General features: G+C 45.2%; 1 protein-coding gene across 1 annotated transcript in view; it reads right to left on the bottom strand.

Moving 5' to 3' along the window:
• The window catches only part of ADCY1 (adenylate cyclase 1), a 253,736-nt gene that overhangs the window by 134,303 nt on the left and 96,714 nt on the right, over positions 1-22,719 (bottom strand). The window contains exon 4 of the mRNA XM_025207825.1: positions 5,247-5,365. Coding sequence (XP_025063610.1) covers positions 5,247-5,365 — 119 coding nt within the window. The remainder of the gene's footprint in view (positions 1-5,246; positions 5,366-22,719) is intronic.

The raw sequence follows: 22,719 nt of genomic DNA, 5'->3' as shown, positions 1-22,719 counted from the left end.
CTTAGTCAGCCGAACCAAGGGGACCCCAAGGCATAATTTAGGTCCTCTCCCAACAAGTCTCCCATGCCAGGTACAGAGGAGAACTTTATTGGTTACAAGGAGTAGGTTTGGAATAGGGTTCATGGTAGAGGAATAGCAGATAAATCCCTTAGAGCAAACAGTGACATGGTAGCCTTTGATTAGACATCTGGGTTACTGAAAGTTATATATCTAGTTAGATCTCAAGTATCTTACTCACAAGTATAATCCAGAGGCAGGTGGAGATTTCCTCTGGAGGCAAGCAGTTCATTGACCATGAATTTTAAGAGTGAGAGTGAGTTTCAGATGGTCACAAAGAGGTCACTGGCCTCAATGAAGGCCAGTTGTTGGCTGCCAGCCAACCAATTCGAAATGCATCACTGGTCACCAGGTAGACTGTCAGGGTCTCTAGCCCCCTCCCAGTCATGATGACATTGCTTAGGACAATAGGGAGTTTAAGCCCCCACCCAGGTGTGTGACGTCAGTCACGAAGGCAGAGAGAGCAGGTTTCCCCCTCCCTCAGGAATGTATCCAGCTCAGGTTACAACTCAGGGTTACCTGAAGCAGATGGGACCAGCAGTGTCTGCCCTCTGCAGTGATCATGGTAACCAAATTGTCAGAATGGTCATCAGCCTGGGGAGAGACATTCTGCTACAATGTGCATTTGACTTCCTGATGTAAAGTTTATGCGCCATAATCCATAAGTGATATACGCAAACACATGGGCATGTTCATGTTCATGAATGATAACAGGGAAGGCTGGTGGTATCAAGAGATGTTCTCTCAAGCAGTATCATCACCTCCTGTTTAAGAGATAGCAAGCCCTAAACTTGAGTAATCTTTTGTACAGTAAGTTTCATGGATCCCCCCTATACTAAATGGTCACTATAATAATCAGATAAGAGTTTTTCTTATTATTTATGTTTGATTTTTTTTTAATCACTAAAGAGCCCTAATTCAATCCCGGATGAAAGCTTAATTGACCTTAAGCTTTCTTCTTTATATTTACAAGACAGAAAGGGCATATTTATTGTGTTCTAGCTAATTGGATAAATATTAACATTTAAGATATCGCTAGGCAACACTGTACAAAATCCACCCAAGTTGGTAGCTCATTCTAAACCTTCTGGTCAGATACTGCTTCCAGATATCATCCAGACCAATTCAGATCTGGCAGTTCATTTTAGCAAAGTACACTGAAAATTCATACAAAATTGAGTTCAACTCTTTAAAAGAACTGAGATAAAAAAGAGCTCACTGCTCTTTTGCTTTTACTAGGCAAGAACTTGCTGATGGCATGCAAAAGGAAGAGAATATTTCCTTTGCCTCTGCCACAGTAACAGCACAGAAAGTTCCTGTAATCTATTTTAGAGAGTCTTCCTCAGCTCTCTAATCTCCTTTTCTTATAGTTTAATTATTAGTAGCTATTTGTAAGCTATAATTTGTAAACTATAATGAGTTACAAGGATGAGTGGCATGGTAACACTTTGACACCAATCTGAAAAAAAACAAACACCAAGCCTTTAAGAAACAAAAACTTATCATTAGGTTTCTAAATTTCTTAATAGGCACCTAAACAGGCCTGGTGTTTGAAGTGCTGAACACTTATTTAAAGGATGGAATTTTCAAAAGCATCTAAGTGGCTTTGCAGCCTAAATCCCATTGGCTTTTCAATGGGACTAAATTATTTAGGGCTTTTGAAAAACCCACCTGAAATGCCTAATTATACATCACCTATTTTTTTGAAACACAACTTGAATTTTGCAAAAGTCTAAGATCAATGTAAATGAAATATGACAACCTTAAAACACTGCTGGGGTTAAATAACCCCAGCAAGGTGTGCATCCAGTCTCCTTTTGAAGATCTCCAGGGTAGGTGCCTGCACCACCACTTCTGGGACTCTATTTCAGAGTCTGGTCACATGAACCGTGAAGAAGTTTTCCTTACATCCAGTTGGAACCCTTCTTTTAGGAGTCTATGACCACTGCTCCTGGTTTTCCCACACAAACAAACATGGTATACAAATATTGTAAATATTAAAATACAGGGGCGGAGAAGAGGAGGCTATTTGACAGCAGTATCCGAAAGCTAAATTTTTGCCCAAGTATACCTAAGCCATGGTTAGTCACTATAAAAAGACTCTTTAATTATAGGATGGCCTGACTGGTCCACGAGGCCAGTCATACACTTTTGTCAGAATGAGGACAGAACCATTCGCTCTTTGTGAAACTATTTGGATACTGATGGAATTTTAGACTCATCCTCTTGTTCTTAAAGAACGAGACTTTTCAAGAAGCCTTCCCCAAGATGCTTGGAGAGGAAAAAGGAATGGTTTAATTTTACACTGGGTATTCCAGAATGTCAGAGGAATATCCCTTCAGCAGGCTGAAAGGGAGATGGTTGATCCTCATGAAAATAATGACAAACATCCAGCCTTACGTGCCTTGTATGGAAAGTTCCTGCTATTTTGTCCCAAATACCAGTATGACGAAAGGAGAAATTCTGGACTGATTGGAGCAGGAAGCACTGCTCAGAGTCACGGGCAGCTGGAGAGGGCCCAAATGATCCAAGGTACAGTCAGGGATGCACTGTGCCTCTTGCTTGAGGCCATGAGGAACGGGTTGTTAAAGGAACACTATACAACTAAGGATGGACCACTGTAATTCAGGCTTCAGAGGATTTTAGGGAAAAGCCTGAAATTTAGCATTTTGCCTGAAGCCCCGAAAAACTGCAATTTGGCTGGAAATGGCTTGAAACTGTGGGAGGGGAGGGAGGGGAAAAAGGTTCGAAACAGAACTTACCTGAATCCAGGAAAAGAAAGGCAGCACAGCTCTGGAAACACCATGGAAGCCCCACATGTTTTCAGAGGAGTTTACTATAGGCAGGGCTGAGCCAGTCAGGTTGTTCAATTCCTTGCTTTGGCAGGGAGTTTAAAAGCCAGAGTAGAGCAGGTAAGCTGGAACAGCTAGGGGCATGCCAGGTGCTTGCTCCCACAGCTGGGTGTGGGGTGACCCCACCAAAGGGTCTTGCTGTCACCCAGCATGGCTGTCCTGAGCCCCACTTTGTTTTGCTGTTACACAGGAGTGGAGGAGAATATCCCCCTCCCTTCTCTGCATGGTAGGGCAGAGCAGGGATCGGGAGACCCATGCCAGGCTGAAGGAAAGCCCCTGACATGGCCCAGATGTGGGGACAAGCACGCAGCATGGGTTTTCCAAGCCCTGCTCTACCCCACTGGACAGAGAAGGGGAAGGGGAAATCCCTCTCCTTTCCTGTGTGGCAGCAGAGCAAAGCAGGGCTTAGGAGACCCTGTACTGGGCTGGGGGAAACCTCTGCCCAATACCCAGCTGTGGAGGCTGGCACCTGGCAAGGGGGAAGTCTCCCTCTTCTTCCCTCCAACCTCACTCCAATCACTCCATATCCAGCCAACTAAGCAAAGCCTTGGCTGGGATGATATAGCAGTGACTGGCCCAGCTTTGAGCAGGATGTTGGACTAGATGACCCTCTGAGGCCCCTTCCAACCCTAATAACCTTTACTTAAAAGTTGTTGTCTAATAAGTGGTGATCTTTACTTCCTTAAAACAGCAGAAGAACAGCCTGTACGCTGCTGTTCAATGGTAATCAGCCCCAAGACAGGGTCCCTCAGTCAGAGGCATGGGAGAACCCACCATGAAAAACGCCTCAAATTAGCTCTGGCGAGCCTGCAGGGAGCCCACTTTTTCACCGACCAGAGCCTAAATTAGTGGTCCCTATCTTGACATTACCTTTCCAAACTGATCATTCAAATTGTATACCGCTAAAGGAAACAGAGTAGAGCAGAGTACATCTGCCACAATGCACATGGGAGCCTGGTATAGACAATGGGTGCTCCTGCCTGCCCACCGGCATTAAAAACAGAGATAATCCAAATGGGAGTGACCTCAGAGCAGTGTATGACATTTTATTGCTTCATACGTGGATAGATCAATGCAGTAGGGGCAGCCAGTTGCTCAGCAACTAGGAAACGGTCCACACAATGTTTAGTCTCAATTAACTCATTGTAAAGGGATATTCCCACTCTAGGAAGGATGCTTACCACAGTGCATCCTGAGGCACGGTCACTGAAAGTAAGTTATGGGGTAGATACAAGGCACATTAACATGAACAACTGCAAGTGGTGTTACGTAACAACCTTGTACAGACTGGGCCTGAGAGCAATAGGATTTGGAGAGTAGAAGAAAAATGGCAAAAAAAATAGAAAGAACAGATTTCAGGTAAAAAGACTAATTTCAATGGCAGTGCACATGAAACAGCTTATTATTCAAGATGAGCAAAGGTGACAGAATTAGGCTATAGTAATAATCTGTGAGGCTGAAAGCTCAAGTAATGGGGATAGATGTACATTTTCATAGGACAATAAATGACTGGACTGTATTAACCTTTACTTCCTTCCCATTACCCAAATAAATTACTGCATAAAAACCAATGCTTCCTGTTTATAGACAATACAAATGGACAGTTACTAAACATGCAATATAAACAGCCTTGTTCACCAAGAGGGAACTGAGATGACTAGTTTATAAAATGATGTGTTCCTCTTAACATTTCTATTCTTAACCATTTATTGATTCAGAATTATCATCCCGTCGTCATAGGAATTGTGTCCACTCAGCTAGCTGACTACTACCTAACCCATTCAGCCTGATCCAGGGTGTGGGGACATGTTAGCTGGCTCCCAGATCTCCCCAGAGGCATAGCAGGGCAGCTTTGTGACCAGGGCAACCAAGATGCCCAGGGCAGCACCAGTTATCATTGTGCCCTTGGCAGGGGTACAGTCAGTAGTAGTGACTGGCTATTTTTACACACCGCACAGTGGAGGCAGTTCCTGAGGCTCTTATTGGGGTTCCTCACATGTCTGGAAATTTGATGGCGGGAGAGTGGTGGCAGCATTCATTACTGCAGCTCCCAGAACCATAACAATTAACTCTGCAACCATTCCACCACAACCAAATTTCCAGACTCGTGAGGAGTCCCATAAACTAGATGGCACTGCTCTGGAAGCCATATCTGGACTGCAAGCTGTAGGTTGAGTACCACTGAGCTAGCTCATTTGCTACTAATACTTATAAACAACATGTTTCTATTGTGCTACCTCTTTTTCAAGCTCTAAAATCTAACTATTATTACAAATGTTTATATTTGTGTTAAACATGATCTGTTTTATATTATTTCAAAAGCTTTCTCAATCCTACCTAACATTGTCATGCCTTTGAATGTAAATCTTGTGGAAAATCCTTTCAGGTGGTTTCAGGAAATCTTCCTTCATTTCCATGGCAACGTTCCTGGGCAAAAGACTCATCAGGAGACGCTCCTAAAAGAAAACGCAAACGTAAGATTTGGGTTATATTCCCTCTCCACCCCTCAATCTAATTTATGTCCCTAGAATTTGTGCCCCATGAAGAATGTGAACCATCCTCTTCATATATTTCTATAGTCTAAATTGGTTTCTCTTCAAATGCCTTTCCACAACAGTAAAGACTCTGCAGTAAGTACAGAGCTAGCTTCAAGAGAAGATAATTGTCCATAATTATCATTAACATCACAATGCTAATAACAACTTACTTTATCCCCAGTACCATTTATCTGTGAAGGAATTTCCAGGATCATTTCCTATCCTTTTGTATTTACTTACTCTAGAATTTAATCAAAGTGTTATAATGCTGGATCTACTAAAGCAGCTTATTAAACAGTAAGATCTGTGATCCAGAGAGCCTGTATTACCTGAACAGTAATAAAAGGTGCATTATGTTCATACCATAAGCTAATCTGAATGTTTTTTTCTAGCAAACACAACAAAATGAGCATCTGGTTAAATACTATAGCCAAGTCAAGTCCAAAGTTCTTCTTTGCTTAACAACAAAATTGGTTAGCGTGGTTAAGGTAGGTCTATTTCTACAGCCAACTGCATGCAAGGGAGTGGCATGGCTAGCACTACAGCTAGCTGCCTTGGACCCCATCCTTGCCTGAATGACCAGATGACCCATTGACAGCTAGGTTAACTGAGGGTGGACTTTGGCATGAGTTCAGAGCAGGGGTTGAATTCATGCTTCCAGAGCCACAGCAAGATGTCTCAAAACCAAGTATCTCTCATCACTTCCAGTGCTTCCAGTAGTCCATTTCAGGGCTGTCATTAAAACATCTTCAAAATGAGGAATGGTAGCAGCTGCGAAACTGAGTAGTCCATGTCATTTTCAAGGCTTCCCCCATCACTTTGACAGCTGCTTCCACTTCACCATTACTGGTGCCAATTATTACACAGTTGAATGGAGTACCATTAAATGACAACATAAACAGCGCAGATGAATGATATTGTGTGCTTAAGTTGTTCATGAGCTTAACTGATGTGGAGATACCCAATATAAGTTATTAAGTAAAATATGCAAAAAATTGGAACCAGCACCATGTTATGCAGTTAAGCAATTTATGAACTTATTCAACAGATGAATACATTTGTCCCCTGACAGAATAGTTCTAAAAAATGGTAAGAAATAAACTACCTGCATATGGCAGCAGCCAGCAACCTTTAACAAGCCATGGACTGGAACAACATGGCTCTGCTTTGACCCAGACCAGATGGTTTTGATGGCACATTAGCAGTGGGGGGCTTTGCCTGCACCTGTTCCAGGGTCAGGCAGCTAGGAGCTACGGCTGTGCCACTGCTGCTTTTCCCTCAACCCTCTGCTTCCCAGCTGCAGCATGGGGGCAGCTTCCAACCAGTGTGGAGCTATGCCAGGGCCGGGCAGCTAAAACCCGAGGCCTTGCTGCTACCACTTCTGCCCTCCCTACACCCAGCTCTCAACTATAGTGCAGTTCCTCGCTATCTAGAAGCTGTGCCTGTGTCCAAACCAGGGAGCCAGAGCATGCGGGAAGCAGCAGTGCCACAGGACCATCTTCCAGCTTCATGGCCCTGACACAGATATAGGCACAGGTAAGGCCCTACAGCTATGCAGGTTGGATCCAGCAGCTCACACTCTGTACATGGCCAACCACTAGCACACAGCTACCTGTACTCCCTGTGCTACTTAAGAAATACATGGCTATCACTGTTAGGGTAGGGTCAGACATTACACATAAACCAGTTTAAGTGATCAAAAACTGGTTTAAACCTGTAACAGAACAGACACTCCATGCACATAAACCAGTTTGAAAATGGCGGAGATAAACCTGGTTGAATGTAGTAGTATCAAACTTAACTGATATAGGTCAAACTGATTTATGTAATGTCTGTGCCCCTGGCTTAACTTAAACCAGAGTCCCCCAGCATCCCAGATACTTTGAAGCCCTGGGTGGAGCTCTTTGCTCCAGAAAGCTGAGCTGGCCACTCCCCTCTGCTCCCTGGCTGGAGCTCCAGCAGAGATGGTAGGCACAGCAGCATCTGCCTGGCTTGCCCCTGTCCCCCCCACCCCCCACTCCCTGCTCAAGCAGGGATTCCCCCCTCCCCTGTCCCACATCACGAACCGTGGCCAGTTTGTGGTATACTAGCTAATGCTGAGAGGTGTCTATGTAAGGCAGACAGGACCAAGGCAGACAGGACAGTGTCTGCTTAGGGTTTTTGGGATCTAATCAACAGGTCAGCTGGTAATGTCCCTCCATTCCTTCCTTGGAAAAAGCTTTTTATGAAGAGCTTGAACTAATGAGAGAGGCTTTTGTTTTCTTGATGGGCTCTTCCCTGCTGTGTAACTAAATGCTGTGTAACTAATTCCCTGTTGGCTCCCTCGCTGGTCAGGAGCATTAAGGGGGGAGGGAGGATACCCCTCCCTAATCAGAACATCCTTTCGGAGCCTGGCTATACCCCCCTCAACTCAGCACTGTGGAAGGGAAGGGAAGGGAAGGGAAGGGAAGGCTGCTGTAGTCCCCCCCGGCTTCTAGCCTGAGCCACTGCACGCAGGTGCCTGCATCTCTTCAGTCCAGAGGGGATATCTGTATGGCTGCAAACTAGTTCAGCCTAGCCAGATTAGACTAACCTGCAAATATTGAATTAATTCAGGATCAGGCTTTTTGAATGTCTGTCCCTAGCCTTACTGTTCACACCCTAAAGATAAACAGGGGTATGTAGCACAACAGCCTTGGAGGGTAGAGGGAAAGCAGGCAGAACCATATAAGAGCTTTGAAACTTAAGAAGTGCTACTTTACTGGGTCTAGTAAAAAAGGATATTAAATGGTGAGTTCTACATGTATTCACATGAATTGTTCATGTTTGAGATGGATCTCAAACTATAACTAATCCACTTACAGCTTTTCTACATATACATAAATACACATGTATGTACACACATGCTTTTGATATTTTACATATTTATGTAATACTATATGGATGGTGTGTGTTTGCATGTGTGGCTTTTAATATTTAGGTTTATTTTAATAATTAAGTCACTAGCAAACCAAACTACTGGGTACCGAGTAAAAATTGCAAAATCTTTTCACAAACAAAAAAACTTGTTCCCTAGCACTAACTGAAAAAATAAAACCCTATTATATTCTTAATATTTAAGACAGACACTGGTGAGATTTCAGACCAAGAAGAAAGGTAACAGAATGCATGTAGAGCAGAATTATGGGAAGGAGAGGGGGAGCAGGAAGAGGGGTGCACACCTAGAAATGGGAAAGGGGAAGCCGCTAGAAAGGATTCTAGAATAGGAAGCAGAAACCAAAGGAGGAACGCATGAGGGTGCCTTAAAAGTGTGAGAAAAGTGCATTTTTGGGGGGCAAAATGTTAGCTCTTTCAAGAAATTAAATCTTCCAAGTCACTGAAGTAAAGAATGTTTAAGGACACCAAAGATTTTGAACCATATGAACATTTATATAGCTTATGCTGCATTGAAATGGGCAAGTTTTGGAAACCATACTATCTACATCTGTAAAAATGAGCCAGAGCACTGTGCTGTATCTTCATCCCTTCACACTGCTCCCACCCCCAGATCCTGCCCATGGGAAAACTAAAGAGAGAAAAAGGAATGAAAATCAGCATGGCTACATAGAGCTTTGAACAAAGACAGCATTTCAAACAGCATTCATGGTGACATTCATGCTTGAGTGGTTGCTGCCACTGATGAGGATAGATGGTGATGACAAACAAATTGAACGAGTGTGATAAACAGGGAGCACTAATAAAATTAGTAACAACTTTGATCAGGAAAAATGCCACACATGTTGCAAGCCTCCATTTTAGTGATATATGAACTTGTTTGATAACCTTACCTAGCACGCTATTTAGAATCCAAACAAGGGGAACTCACCTAGCAGAGAGAACCAGGTGGCCTTCTTTATATTTACCTTTTCTTTCTGATGTTACGGACAGTTAAATATACAAACAGCAGGACATTCTACAAAGGACAAAATGCTGAACTTGCCAACTTTAACTGTTCTAGAGTTTTACCCAAATCATTTTTTACCTCACCATAAACCAATGCCTGTGTGACATTTCAGTGAAGATTCATGGAATTTCAAGAGAAGTGGCATGCTGAAAAAATTGGTCCCAGCATACTTGTAAGAGGATCCTGCCTCTCTGAAGGCAGCCGTGACACCCTTGAGTATCTGTGCTAATCCCATCTCCAACTCCAGCTTCCCAGCGTTATCTTTTCCTGCCATGCCTAACCATCATTAAAATCTTGGGAGGTTGCATTGGGGTGATCTGCTCTACCCTGCTCATCATGAGGTTACTATGGTTTAGCCCAATCTCTGCCTGGAGCAAAGCATGACACTTTCACTACCCTCAGCAACTTAGTATTTCTTTATCTCTTATGGCACTGGGCCCCTGGCTCTGATATCACAAGGCTGACCCCACAGCACCACCTTTATTGCTCTGGACCCTAGCACTGCAGCTGCAAACTGTGGAGCCCCTGATGAGTAACAAACTGTGGCCTTCCTTCTCTCTTTCCGCTACTCACAAGCCTCATGATTATAATGCAAACGAGAAACAATTATGAAACAAACTTTCTTTGTAATGCTCCCCACAGAGCTCCTTCTCCTCTGGGAATCTGGGCTAGACTGAAGCACTAGCCCTGGAGTCAGGTTTATGCAGCTACTTTCTCCACCTCTTTCTAGCCATATGACCTAAGACTCCTTTAATCAACTTAACCTAAGACTCCTTTAATCAACTTAACCCACAGCCTAGCATTCTGCTGCCTGCACCTGCAGCCCTTTACAGCTAGCCTCCCTGAACTTGCTCTGCTGGCTCTTTCTCAAGCAGCAACAGGGGTTCTGCTACCTGCCACCCTCTGCATCATTCAAATAACAAGGGTTAGGGGCCCCCTATTACAATACCATTAGTGGGCACCATATTTATGGTCTAGGAGTGATCTTGCGTTGCTTGCACGGAATCTCAAACTGGACCCAATATTTCCTCTATTCACAATGCTCTTGCTACTTTTATATTTTAGGCCATGTACAAATGTTTATTTCCAGTGGTGGAAAATTTCCTCCACTTGAAGTGATTCCAGTAGAGGGAGCAGTACAGATGTTTAGTCTGTAAACTCTCCTTCCCTCCTGTCCCCCCACCACTCTTCGTGTCATCACAAGACCACAGTGATCATGGTCTAAAGAAAGCAGGAGCTGCCCCATTCCTGGCCTGCTTCTCAGACTAGGGACTCCAGAGTGACAAGCAGGCAGGGGGTGATACTGCTCCATCTGCTTGGATCCCAGGCACCAGCAGACAAGTGGACTAAGCCCCACAGCTAAGTTCCCAACAGCTCCACATGCTGGGGACTCCAGTGTGAGGTGTGGAGGAAGGGGGTTTGCCCTGCTACCCCAGAGAGAGCTTCTCCAGCCCCAGTCTTGTGCCTCAAGGGCTGGGATAAACTGGTTTATGCGTAACTTCTAAGTCAACAGAAACTGGTTTAAATCTGTAACAAAGCAGAAGTTCAGTGCACAGTTTCAAAATGGCTGAAACTGGTTTAAGATAAACCTGGCTGAATATAGTATCAGACTTAACTGATTTAGGTAAAATTGATTTAAGAAACTTCTGTCCCAGACCCCTTCCTGGTTCAAGTTAAATCAGAGTCCCCCATCATCCCAGAATGCTTTCCAACCCTGGGCTGAGCTATAGTGACCACTCCAGCAGAGAAGTATGGGGGGGGGAAGGTAGGGACTGCCCCCCCCAGCCAAACCCCAACTGGGCTTTGGGGCCAGGAAGGGGGGGGGGTTAAACCCCCCTTTCCCTGGGGCACAGAGCTGCCCTGCCCTGCTAAACTTACTGAAACTTGGTATTGGCTGCAATTGTGGGCTACAAATCCCAGAAGCACCTGGAAGCAGGTAGGAGACATGATGACCAACCCTGTGAAGTCCTACTGCTGTGATTCTGGACTGCAAATTCTAGAGATCTCAGGGACAGCAGGATGAGGAAGTGAACACAGAGCCCATGCTAGTTAAGTGCCAGAGAACTATGCTCTAGCATCCCCTGGATTATGGCCTGAGCCACTGCAGGCATGTGGCTGCATTTCCTGAATCAAAAGTGAATGTGTCCAGTTGCTTCCTTCTCAGTTTAATCTTTGCAGTTTAAACTAATCTGCAAAGACTGAATCAATTCAGCCTCAGGCTTTTTGACTCTCTGTACTTAGTCAAAGACTTTAAATTGATGCATTTACCACCAATGTAAAGCCCATGGGACTGGGAACCAGGCCAGGGAAAGCCTCTGCGAGTCCACTACTACACAACACCAGCTTCATGCTGCCACCCAGCTGGGTGGCAGGGTGGATATTTAAAAGCCAACAGGGGTGAAGAGCAGACATAAGGAGGCTGTCTCTAAGCCTGCTTCCCGTTCCTGCTGGCTTTTAAATTGCCACCTCCATCACTCATCTGGGTAGTGTGGGCAAGAAGGAGAAGTTGATGCAGCCAGGAACCAAGTTCAGGGAGACCTTCCTTGAACCCACTTCCTGCCTGCACTGGCTTTCGAACTGTCAATTCCATTTTCCAATTGGGTGGTATAGGCAGAAAGGGGAAGACAGCAAAATCAAGAACTAGATTTGGGGAAAGCTTTCTCAGCCTGATTCCTAGTCCTTGGGTGTTGCAATCCCACCCGCACTATCTAGTGGTATTTAAAGCCCAGGGGCCAGGAACCACACCAGGGATTTCTTCCATGGCCCCTGGTGCTTAGCAGTCCCCCCACCCACTCCCCAGCTGGGTGGCAGGGGAGCAAGGGAAAGCCAGAAGTAGTGAGAAAAGCCTCCTGCCTCTTCCAGAAACCATGGACTGCCCAGTTTGGGAAACAGTTTGGGGAATAGTCGTGCTGCTTCTTCCCTTTCCAGACCTCTCAGAAAATGGTGAAGAGCTCCCAGCCCAGTCCTCATTCTGGGAACTTAAGTATGAGAAGTGAGCAGGCAGCTTGTAGCACTGGGAGCCAACTAGAAGGAGCAGCAGGGCAACTGCTAGAAGCAGGTTCAGTCCTACCTGCTTCTCACTCATGGTGTGTGAAGAACTGGCAAGGAGCATCTAGCAGCTACTACGAGAGAGGCTGGTGAAGCTGGAAGTCTATGGGAGGAGCTGAAGAAGTAGCCCCTCATATCTTCCCCCAACCAAGGTGACCCTGGTCCTGAGAAGGCATGGGACCCTTTTGTCACAGCTCCACTCCTTCTGGTCCCCGGTAGGAGTAAAGCTAGGGAAAGTGTATAAAAGTTCATACTTGTGGGACCAATTTTTAACTTGTTCCAGTAGGTTTATTTTGTCTCTCAGAACTGCCATTTTTGAACATTCGTATACTTTTTGTTTCCTCTCGGAGAGTAATGATTCTCCCAGTTGAAACTAAATGTGCTCATGTAAGAGAAGTAATAAAGGCCAATTTCAGCTTGATCTGAATGGTCAAATGGAGATTTTCCTGCCAAATCTGCCTTAATGAGGATTTCTGCTAATGGCACTTAATTAATTCTACCGATAATACTCAAATCAGGAAAAAGGATCAGAGTTCTTTTTCGACTATTTGCCTAGGTGCCACACTGCTACGTAGAAAAACATTTTTCTAAATAATAGTAGATCTGACTCAGAGTATATACATGAAACAGAGTAGGAATTGGTTATTTTCATCTTCTCTTCGCTGACCAATAACTGACAGCATTATGCACACAGCACATAGAGGAAGTATGCACGATTGCCAGCCTACTGTATTGTAACTGTTTTGTCAGTGTCAAAAATGTCCCAGACATTTCCTAAAAACACAGTGTCCTGCCTTAGTGCATTAAAGCAAGCAAACAAAAATTAAACGAAATGCAGTTCTATGAATTTTTTTACCTTACAACTATATGCCAAATGCATATCACAAATTATAAAATACAGAAATGTAATAGAATCATGGACCAAAACCGGACAATGTATCCAGAAAATGCAACTTTAGACAAGATGACTACTCATTGGTTACTCCTTCCTACACTGATACATGTGACCTGGCTTTAGCCTGCATAAGTACAGCATTGTTCAAACAATTCAATTTTCCCTAACACATGGATAAACAAAATTGTCATTTGCTTTTGTATATTACTTGCACATAACAGCAAATAAAAGACAGAATCTCAACTGCTGTAATTTTCATGTCTTTAGTAAGATATTATAAATTTTTACTCTGATTGCACTAAACATGCATTTTTCCAGTTACGGATGCAATGGTACATCCCCATTGCCTGCAAACAAAGAATTTTATCCAATATATTTTTCCAAGATCCATTAAATAGGGTCATTATGTTATAAAAAAATTAAATATCTTCAGAAATTGGAATTTCAACTTGGATCCTACTTTTTGAGAATTTATAACATATACTGCCCAATGAATGTTTTGTGTTTTCCTGACTTTAAAATATATAAGATGTGTGGCAGAGACTATACTGTATTCAATTAGTATTACCTAGGAATATTACTGTTTATTACCTCATCATGAATTACAGAATATTTTTCCCATAATATCAAAATTTAAAAAATTGAATTTATCCAACCCTCCCCCTCGCCCCATAATACACAGCACATGCTACCTACCAAAATACTGAAGTAAAGATTAAGTCAGGTAAAGTGTTCCACTGCATTCAAAAACAATGTTTGCAATTTGTGTTAAATGTGCTTTCCATGACTATACAAGCCTTCAACAAAAAGAACAATAAAACTATTTATTCAATTAAAAAGGTGGTGATTTCCTTAATTCTCTGATATTAGACTTGTAGAGATTGAACACAATATTCTGCACTGTCTGCAACCATCTCTCATAAGCCAACCAATGCACTACCACTCTTAACTCAGTGTTGTGCTAAACGTTAAAATTTTCTTATTTCAAATTTGATCCAAATATTTGTCACTGTCAAACAAATTCTCTTTGATATTTTCATATTGTTTGGGAAAGAAAATTGTATACGACTCTTTTATAGGCTACTCTGTTAAGTAAGGCTAGGTACAGACGCATGCGTTAAGCACACAGAAAACACTTGAAAGCCATAACAGAACACATGCTCATGACACTTAAAGCGCTTTAAAAATAGTGGAACCAACTCTAAGTTAACCTTTGATGAATGTGGTACTAGATTAAAGCGCTTTAGGTTACAGCACTTTTTTGAACATCTGTACCACATCCACTGCGTTTCAATGTAGGTCGCATTGTGCTGCCATCCCAAGAGCCCCTCACTGGCCAGCTTGCTAGCCTCAACTGGTGCTCATCTGCTCTAGGTGAGCACCAGCCTAGCCCTGTCTCCAGGCTGTCACAGAGAGGGGACAGAAAAGGCAGGTGGGGGAATGGAGCCTCTCTGCCACACAGATCTGCTCCCCTAAACTTCCAGGGACAAGCTGGATCTGTGCAGCAAAAAGGCTCTGTTCCCACGCTTCCCCCACCCACTCCCAGCCCCAGTTCTGAGCACAGTGAAAAGCTGGCCAAGCAGCCCCATGCTGCAGCTCTGAAGAGGCTGGGGTTGGGGCGGGTGAGGAAAGGGAACCCCCTTGCTGTGTGGGCCTGGCTTGGCCTGGCTCCCTGAGACCCCAGCCAGCAAACTGTGAAAGGGGAGCCCTTGTAACAGAGGAGTACCCATAGATTCATAGATTGCAAGGCTGGAAGGGACCTCGGAAGATCATCAGGTCCAGCCCCCTGCACCAAGCAGGAAAAATAACTGACAAGTCAGGTGACCCCAGCAAGGTGACTGTCTAGCCTCCCCTTGAAGATTTCCAGGGTAGGTCCACCTCTGGAGGGAGTTTATTCCACAGTCTGGACACCCTGACTGTGAAGAAGTTTTTCCTAATGTTTAGACTGAATTGATCTTCCAGGATTTTGTGGCCATTACTCCTGGTTTTCCCCTCAGGTGCCCTGGTGAACAGTTGCTTACCAAGCCCTTTATGTACTCACCTAGTGTAGTGGTAAGCTGCTACCAGGTCCCCCCTCAGCCTTCTTTTCCTCAGGCTGAAGAGTCCCAGATCCCTCAGCCTTTCCTCATATGGCTTGCCTTTTAAGACTCTGATCATATGGGTGGCTCTTCTTTGGACTCTCTCAAGCTTGTCTATGTCCTTGTTAAAGTGTGGTGCCCAGAACTGGACACAGTACTCCAGTTGCAGTTTCACCAGTGCTGAGTAGAGTGGAAGAATCACCTTCTTGGCTTTGCTGGAGATGCACTGATTGATGCATGCCAGAGTATTATTTGCCCTATTGGCTACAGCATTACAATGCCAGCTCATATTCATACTGTGGTCTATTATTACCCCCAGGTCCCTTTCATTTGTGGTGCTAGTCAGTTTGGTGCCGCCAAGCCTGTAGGTATGTTGGAGGTTGCTCTGCCCGAGGTGGTGCGCTTTACATTTCTCAACACTGAACTTCATCAGGTTCTGATCTGCCCAATTTGCCAGCCTGTCTAGGTCCACCTGTAACTGTAGCCTATCTTCAAGCATGACCACACTTCCCCAGAATTTGGTGTCATCTGCGAACCTGGCCAGTGAGCTCTTCACCCCCACATCCAAATCGTTAATAAAGATGCTGAAAAGTACTGAACCGAACACTGACCCCTGCAGGACATCCACTTCTCACCAGGATGACACAGATCCGTTCACTACGACTCTCTGGGTCCTATCCTGCAGCCAGTTTCTCACGTACCTGACTGTCTCGGAGTTAAGCCCATAATCCTCCAATTTTCTTGTGAGAACATTGTGGGATACTATATCAAAGGCCTTTTGGAAGTCTAGGTATGTAACGTCAACCTGCTCTCTTGTGCCCAGGTGGTGAGTTACCTGGTCACAGAAGGAGATGAGGTTGCTAAGGCAAGATTTGCCTGCTATGAAGCCATACTGGCTGTCATTCAGAACCTTACCTTCTGCAAGCTTATTGCAGATAGACTCCTTGATGAACGTTTCTAGGATTTTCTCTAGGAAGTTAGGATGACTGGCCTATAGTTACCCAGGTCCTCCCTCCTGTCCTTTTTTGTGGATGGGCACAACATTGGTCTTCTTCCAGTCCTCAGGGACTTCTCCAGAGCGCACAAGTTGTGGAAGAGTTTTGCAAGGGGTCCTGCAGTGACTTTAGCCAGCTCCTTCAGCACTCTTGGATGAAAATCATCTGATCCTGCTGACTTGTATACATCTAATTTTATTAATTGGTCATACACCAATTCTATGGCAATAGTAGGAAGGCGATTATTGCTACCGTGCTCATCCTCTACTCTACCAAGCATGGATTTCCCCTCAGTCTGGTGAAAGACACAGGCGAAGTAGTCATTCAGGAGTTCAGTTTTTACCTGGGTGACAGTAACCAGTTCTCCTGAGTTGTTGAGCAATGGCCCCACACTCCCACTTGTTTTCCTCCTGTTCCCTATATACCTAAAGAAGGACTTCTTGTCCTTGATTCCTGTTGCTAATCTAAGTTTGGTTGCCACTTTAGCCTGTCTTATCTGTTCCCTGCAAGTATGGGCCATTGTGGAATAGTCCTCCTTGGGGCCCGCCCCAAGCTTCCACTGTTTATAAACCTCTTTCCTCTTTCTTAAGAGGGCTGTGATTTCCCTGTTTAGGCACAAGGGCTTCCCAAACCTTGTTACATTTTCTCCACATGGGAATGGACTTCCTTTGTGCTTCAAGGATCGGGTCCTTAAGGAACAACTACTCTACGTGCACATCTTTTGCCTTTGGTCCCTGCTCCCACAGCACTTACCCTACTAGTGACCTAAGCTTGTTGAAATTTGCATTTATGAAGTCCAGGACTTCAGTCCTGCTATCCAATTTGTCTGCGTTACATCAGACAGCGAACATGATGGTTTCATGCTCGCTGTCACCCAGACTGCCCTCTATATTTAAGTCGGTCACCAGGTCATCTCCTTTGGCCAGGACCAAGTCTAGCAGTATGTCACTCCTGGTTAGCCCATGCACCTCCTGAGTCAGGAAGAGCTCCTCCACACAGGTCAGGAAGGATCGCAGCCGTTCCAACTTGGCTGAGTGTTTCTCCCAGGACATGTCTGGATACTTAAAATTGCCCATGGCGACCACGTCACATGCAGCCTCAGTCAGTTCTCGGGTGAACTCCAGATTGAGTTGCTCCCCCTGGTTCGGGGTGGTGGTCTGTAATATACACTTACAGTTAGGTCTCTCGTGCAGCGCCTCACCCCCCCCCCCTCGACAACTTGACCCAGAGGGTTTCAAACTGTCCATTTTTGGAGCTGATGGTGGCCTCCAAGGAGGTGTACTGCTGTTTTACATAGAAAGCAATGCCTCCACCTTTCTTCCGCACCTAGTCCCTTCTATGCAGGGCATAGCCCTCTATAGCTACACTCCAGTCGAGTAAAGTGTCCCACCAGGTCTCTGTAATCCCTACTACATCATAATGCACACTGGAGAGTAGAAGGGCTAGCTCCTCCTGCTAGTACCCTTCCACCCCACCCTAGTCTTTTGCAGCTGCAGCCAGGAGCTGCAGTCTGGGCTACCTGCCTGGCTTTTCACCATGCTGGGAACGGGCTGAAGAGGGTGGGAAAGGGAGCCCCTTCTGCTGCGAATGGTACCCCCCTCAGCTTACTGGCTGGGGTCTCAGGGAAGGGCTGGGCTAGACCCATGATGCAGGGGGCTCCCTTCCCCCTGGCCCCAGTTCCTGGCATGGCAAAAATCCAGGCAGGCAGCCCCATGCTGTAGCTCCCAGGTGTAGCTGACAAGAGGCTGAGGCAGGGGAGGGGGAGGGAAGGGAAGGGAAGGGAGTTCCCCTGCCATGCAAACCCAGCCTGCCCCCCTTCCCCACAAGACCCTAGTCAGCAAGCTGTGGTTGGGCCTTTGCATGGGTTGGGGGGGAACTCTATTCCCCCTCAGCTGCTGCTGATAGTTGCCAGCTGGCAAGGAGGCAGGACTGATTCTGGCAGCCTTAGGGTGGTCATTGGTCCCATTTTGTATTGGAACATTCTGTTTTTAAACCCTTTGTCCCCTGTCCATTTCTATGTGAGGAACGGACAGCAAAAAGTCCTATTTTTCAGTTCATTGGTGGAAATACACATAAACCACTTGTTCCCATGATTCTGTCCTCTGTGCCTAGTGGTAGGATGGTGCACAGCCAAAAGAAGCAGGGTTCTGAGCCACCCTGGGAAGGGGCCCTTTTTTTTCTGATGGGCCTGCCCCTTGCTGCTGATTGGCCAAGGGGATCTGTGGTCCCATTTCTCTCTATTGATTGCCTGAGGGGGCTGGTGGTTCTCCCCTCCACCTCACCAAAGGGATGTCCTGTATTCTGGGGATGCATCAATGACCATCCTATGCAATCTCCTCATAAGTATGCAGGAGCACCACCTGCTGGCCTTGGCTAGTGCAGGCAAGCACTGAGCCCTGCACAAAAACCAGCAAATGCTGTTTGGTTCATTCCCACTCTAACTTATAGTACTGTGACAGGGGCCTCCTCGGGGCCGTCATCCGTGGCCCGCCCCCTGTCTAGTGGGCAACCGCCTGCCTATCTTGCCCGCCATGCCTTTGATGATAATTGATTCAATCAGATGTCAATTAAGCGGGAGACTACCCATTTGGTGCCCCGATGCCAGAGGGCGCTCTCTGCGGCTCTTACCTCCCCAATACCACAGCCCAAGCCTCGCAGATGGCATCATGGTGTTCACATAGTCACCAGCCCCACACTGGGCCCCAGAATCATCCACACTGGACCCCTCTACGATCCTTTCCTATCAGGCGGCACTCCGCCGTCATCCGGGCTACCTAGCCCCCCCGAAGCCATGTTCCCCTCTCAGGTGTGGTCCCCCTGGGACCTTCGGCTACTTGCCCTGGCCCACCTCCAGGCCAGTCGGGGCCCCCAGCTCTTGGGCGTCCCTCGCAGTGGGCCCCTGGCCCTTTTGACTCCCATAGTCCTGACCCCAGCTTGGACCAGTGAAGGGTACTCTCCCCTTCGGGCTGGGTCTCTAGTCGCTCACTCGCATCCTCGGGCCTCACCGTGCCACTACTCCCTTTCTCCTAGGGGCAACCGCAGCACCACACCCTGTACTCAATCACGCTCTCAGGGTCTGCCCTCTCTGGGCCCCCCAACAAACACAAGGGTAACCCACCCGGTGGTGGTGGGAGCTAAGGGTTAAGGCGCCCTGACCCGCCTTTCACTGGGGTGATAACTGGCCTGGCATTTCCTAGGGGCTCCCACGCCACTGAGAGCCCCACTAGGCCACCCACTCCCGGCAGGGTGCAGTTTCAGGTCATGCCCAGGACCAGGAGCCTCCTTACCAACCCCTTGCAGCTCCCCCTTACCTCCGAGTCGTTCTCAGCAGCCCTTGGGCCAGGCGATGTTTCTGCCTGGCCCCCAGCAGCCAAACTGCCCTACTTATATAGGCAGCCCTTGCCTCGAAAATGGCTGCCCTAATCAGGCACCTGGAGGCTGCCAGCTCCAGGCCCTTAAAGTGGCAGGCACACCCCGCGCACTGCCACAAGTACGTTAAGCAAAGTGCAATAGAGTGCTTCTGCCAGGGGCTTTTGGAACAGATGTACTTAGCCTAAGACTCTAAAAAGACAAGACATTAACTTCCCACAGCCAAGGGCCCTCCAGCTCTTTAACCCCAGGATGCCTTAGTCCTAACATCCCATTTCAATAACATTGCTGTATGTCTAAGTATATGTACAGTGTATGTGTATATGTCTATGTAGATGTAATACGTATAGTATTACATCTACATAGGCTCAGCAAGTGGGCGGACGAGAATCTGATGGTGTTCAACGCCGATAAATACAAGGTTCTCCACCTTGGGAGAAAAAACCCGCAGCATCCTTATAGGCTCGGCAGTGCTATGTTGGCTAGCACTATGGAAGAAAGAGACTTGGGGGTCATCATTGACCACAAGATGAACATGAGCCTGCAATGCGATGCTGCGGCTAGTAAAGCGACCAAAACGCTGGCTTGCATCCATAGATGCTTCTCAAGCAAATCCCGGGACGTCATTCTCCCCCTGTACTTGGCCTTAGTGAGGCCGCAGCTGGAGTACTGTGTCCAGTTTTGGGCTCCACAATTCAAAAAGGATGTGGAGAAGCTTGAGAGAGTCCAGAGAAGAGCCATGCGCATGATCAGAGGTCAGGGAAACAGACCCTACGATGACAGGCTGAGAGCCCTGGGGCTCTTTAGCCTGAAAAAGCGCAGGCTCAGGGGTGATCTGATGGCCACCTACAAGTTTATCAGGGGTGACCACCAGCATCTGGGGGAACGTTTGTTCACCAGAGCGCCCCAAGGGATGACGAGGTCGAATGGTCACAAACTACTTCAAGATCGTTTCAGGCTGGACATAAGGAAGAATTTCTTTACTGTCCGAGCCCCCAAGGCCTGGAACAGCCTGCCACCGGAGGTGGTTCAAGCGTCTTCACTGAACACCTTCAAGATGAAACTGGATGCTTGTCTTGCTGGGATCCTATGACCCCAGCTGACTTCCTGTCCTTTGGGCGGGGGGCTGGACTCGATGATCTTCCGAGGTCCCTTCCAGCCCTGATGTCTATGAAATCTATGAAATCTAGTGTGTAGTAGAATCTATTTGAATTGGTTACAGTGAAGCACAACTCAGAAGTGAACGTGCAATGAAAAGTGAAGTGAAAAATGTAGACTTGGTGCAAGAGCATTACAAGAACTGTCATCTTTTTATCTACATCCTTGATTTCCTATTAGAGAAGGAATCCTTACCTAAGAGTCTTCCTAAAATAGCTGTCTTAAAAATATAGCTCTCACAACTGGGTAAAGACAATTGTGAAGAAGCAAAAATATTTTACCCTTTTATAGGAAAGGAAAAGTCCTTTTATAGCAAATCTCTACATATTTTAATTTAGAAAAAAGTTAATAGATTTAAGATTAGAAAGGGCTGTTATGATAATATAATCTGACTTGTCACTAATCAGAAGCTTTCAAAACTCTGCCACAGCTACACTGCTTTGAATTGTTATTTGTCAGATTTGGAAAATAAAAGGAAAGAAGGAAAATAAAAACAAAGATACCTATGTATTATTCCCTTAACAGTCACTTTACATAATTAATGTCATTTGTTTATACTTTCCAGTTGTCAAACAAAGACTCTACAATGCATTTTTATATTATTTTACAATAAAATAGTGTTGTAAAAATGGGTTCTCTCTTGTATGCTTAACAAAATAAAAAGAAAAGAAAACGGTATTAGAATTATGTTGCTTTATTTTCAAAAAGGCCACTAGATGGCAGTGTTTAAAAATATTGTTTTTTCTGAAAAGTTGTGTCATTTGTCAGTATTTTATTTCTTACAATGAAAATTACCAAAGACCATTAGTGATGTTGAACTTCACTACACAGGTTTTGAATATCTGCACTAATAGCTCACTACAATGATCATGTGTGTTGTTCTAGTATATCTGGAATAAAATGCAGTACAGGTTAACCAAGGGTAACCTGCTATCTTCTTTGGACACCTGAGATTTTTTTAACAAAAGAACTATGGTAGAGCTCATCTATATGGATTTCAGTAAAGCACCTGATGTGGCACCTTATGGAAATTTATTAGTGAAGATGAAGATTAGAATGAGAATTGCATGGGAGATAACATTTATACAGCTGAAAGAGGAATTATTGGGCTGGAAAGATATTACTAGTGGTTTTCTTTAAAAACTGGTCTTCAGCCTAATCTTGCTTAATATTTTTATTAATAACCTTGAGACAAAAAGTAGGATTGCTCACCAAATTTCCCAATCATGCAGAGTATAAAAGTGGCATCTATGAAGATTAGAAAAAAACTGGATGACCCTGGTGACTAGAATAATAGACGTGGGATGAAATTCTTTTGTACAAAGTGCAAAATAATGCACTTAAGGATTAATCATGAGAATGTCTGTTATAAGCTTAAAAATCACCTGTTGGAAAACACTGAACAACAGAAGAACATGGGTTTATTAGTCAATCACAAGGTGACTATGAGCTACCAGTCTGATGAGGTCATGTAAAAGGCAGATGTCCGGCTAGAATGTATTAGAGAAGGTTTTTACAAAAGAGATAGAGAAGTATTAATGTCATCGTGTAAGGTCATAATAAGATCTCATCTGAAATATATACTATATATAATTCTTGTCACCGATGTTAAAGTAAGGGAATTCAAGCTGTAACATGTGCAGGGAAAGGATGATCAATGGAAGGGAGAGCCTCCCATGTGAGAAGAGACTGAAAGAGCTCGCCTTGTTTAGCCTAGGAAAACAAAGTCTAGGATTGAAGTGTATGTATTTGTTGCTTATGCATATATCAGGGGGAGTAACTTAAAATAGGATAAACAGCAGGGAAAG

This window comes from Alligator sinensis, unplaced genomic scaffold (assembly GCF_000455745.1).
Source record: "Alligator sinensis unplaced genomic scaffold, ASM45574v1 scaffold456_3, whole genome shotgun sequence".
In the NCBI taxonomy this organism is placed as follows: Eukaryota; Metazoa; Chordata; order Crocodylia; family Alligatoridae; genus Alligator; species Alligator sinensis.
This window is presented reverse-complemented; position numbering and strand designations above follow the sequence as displayed.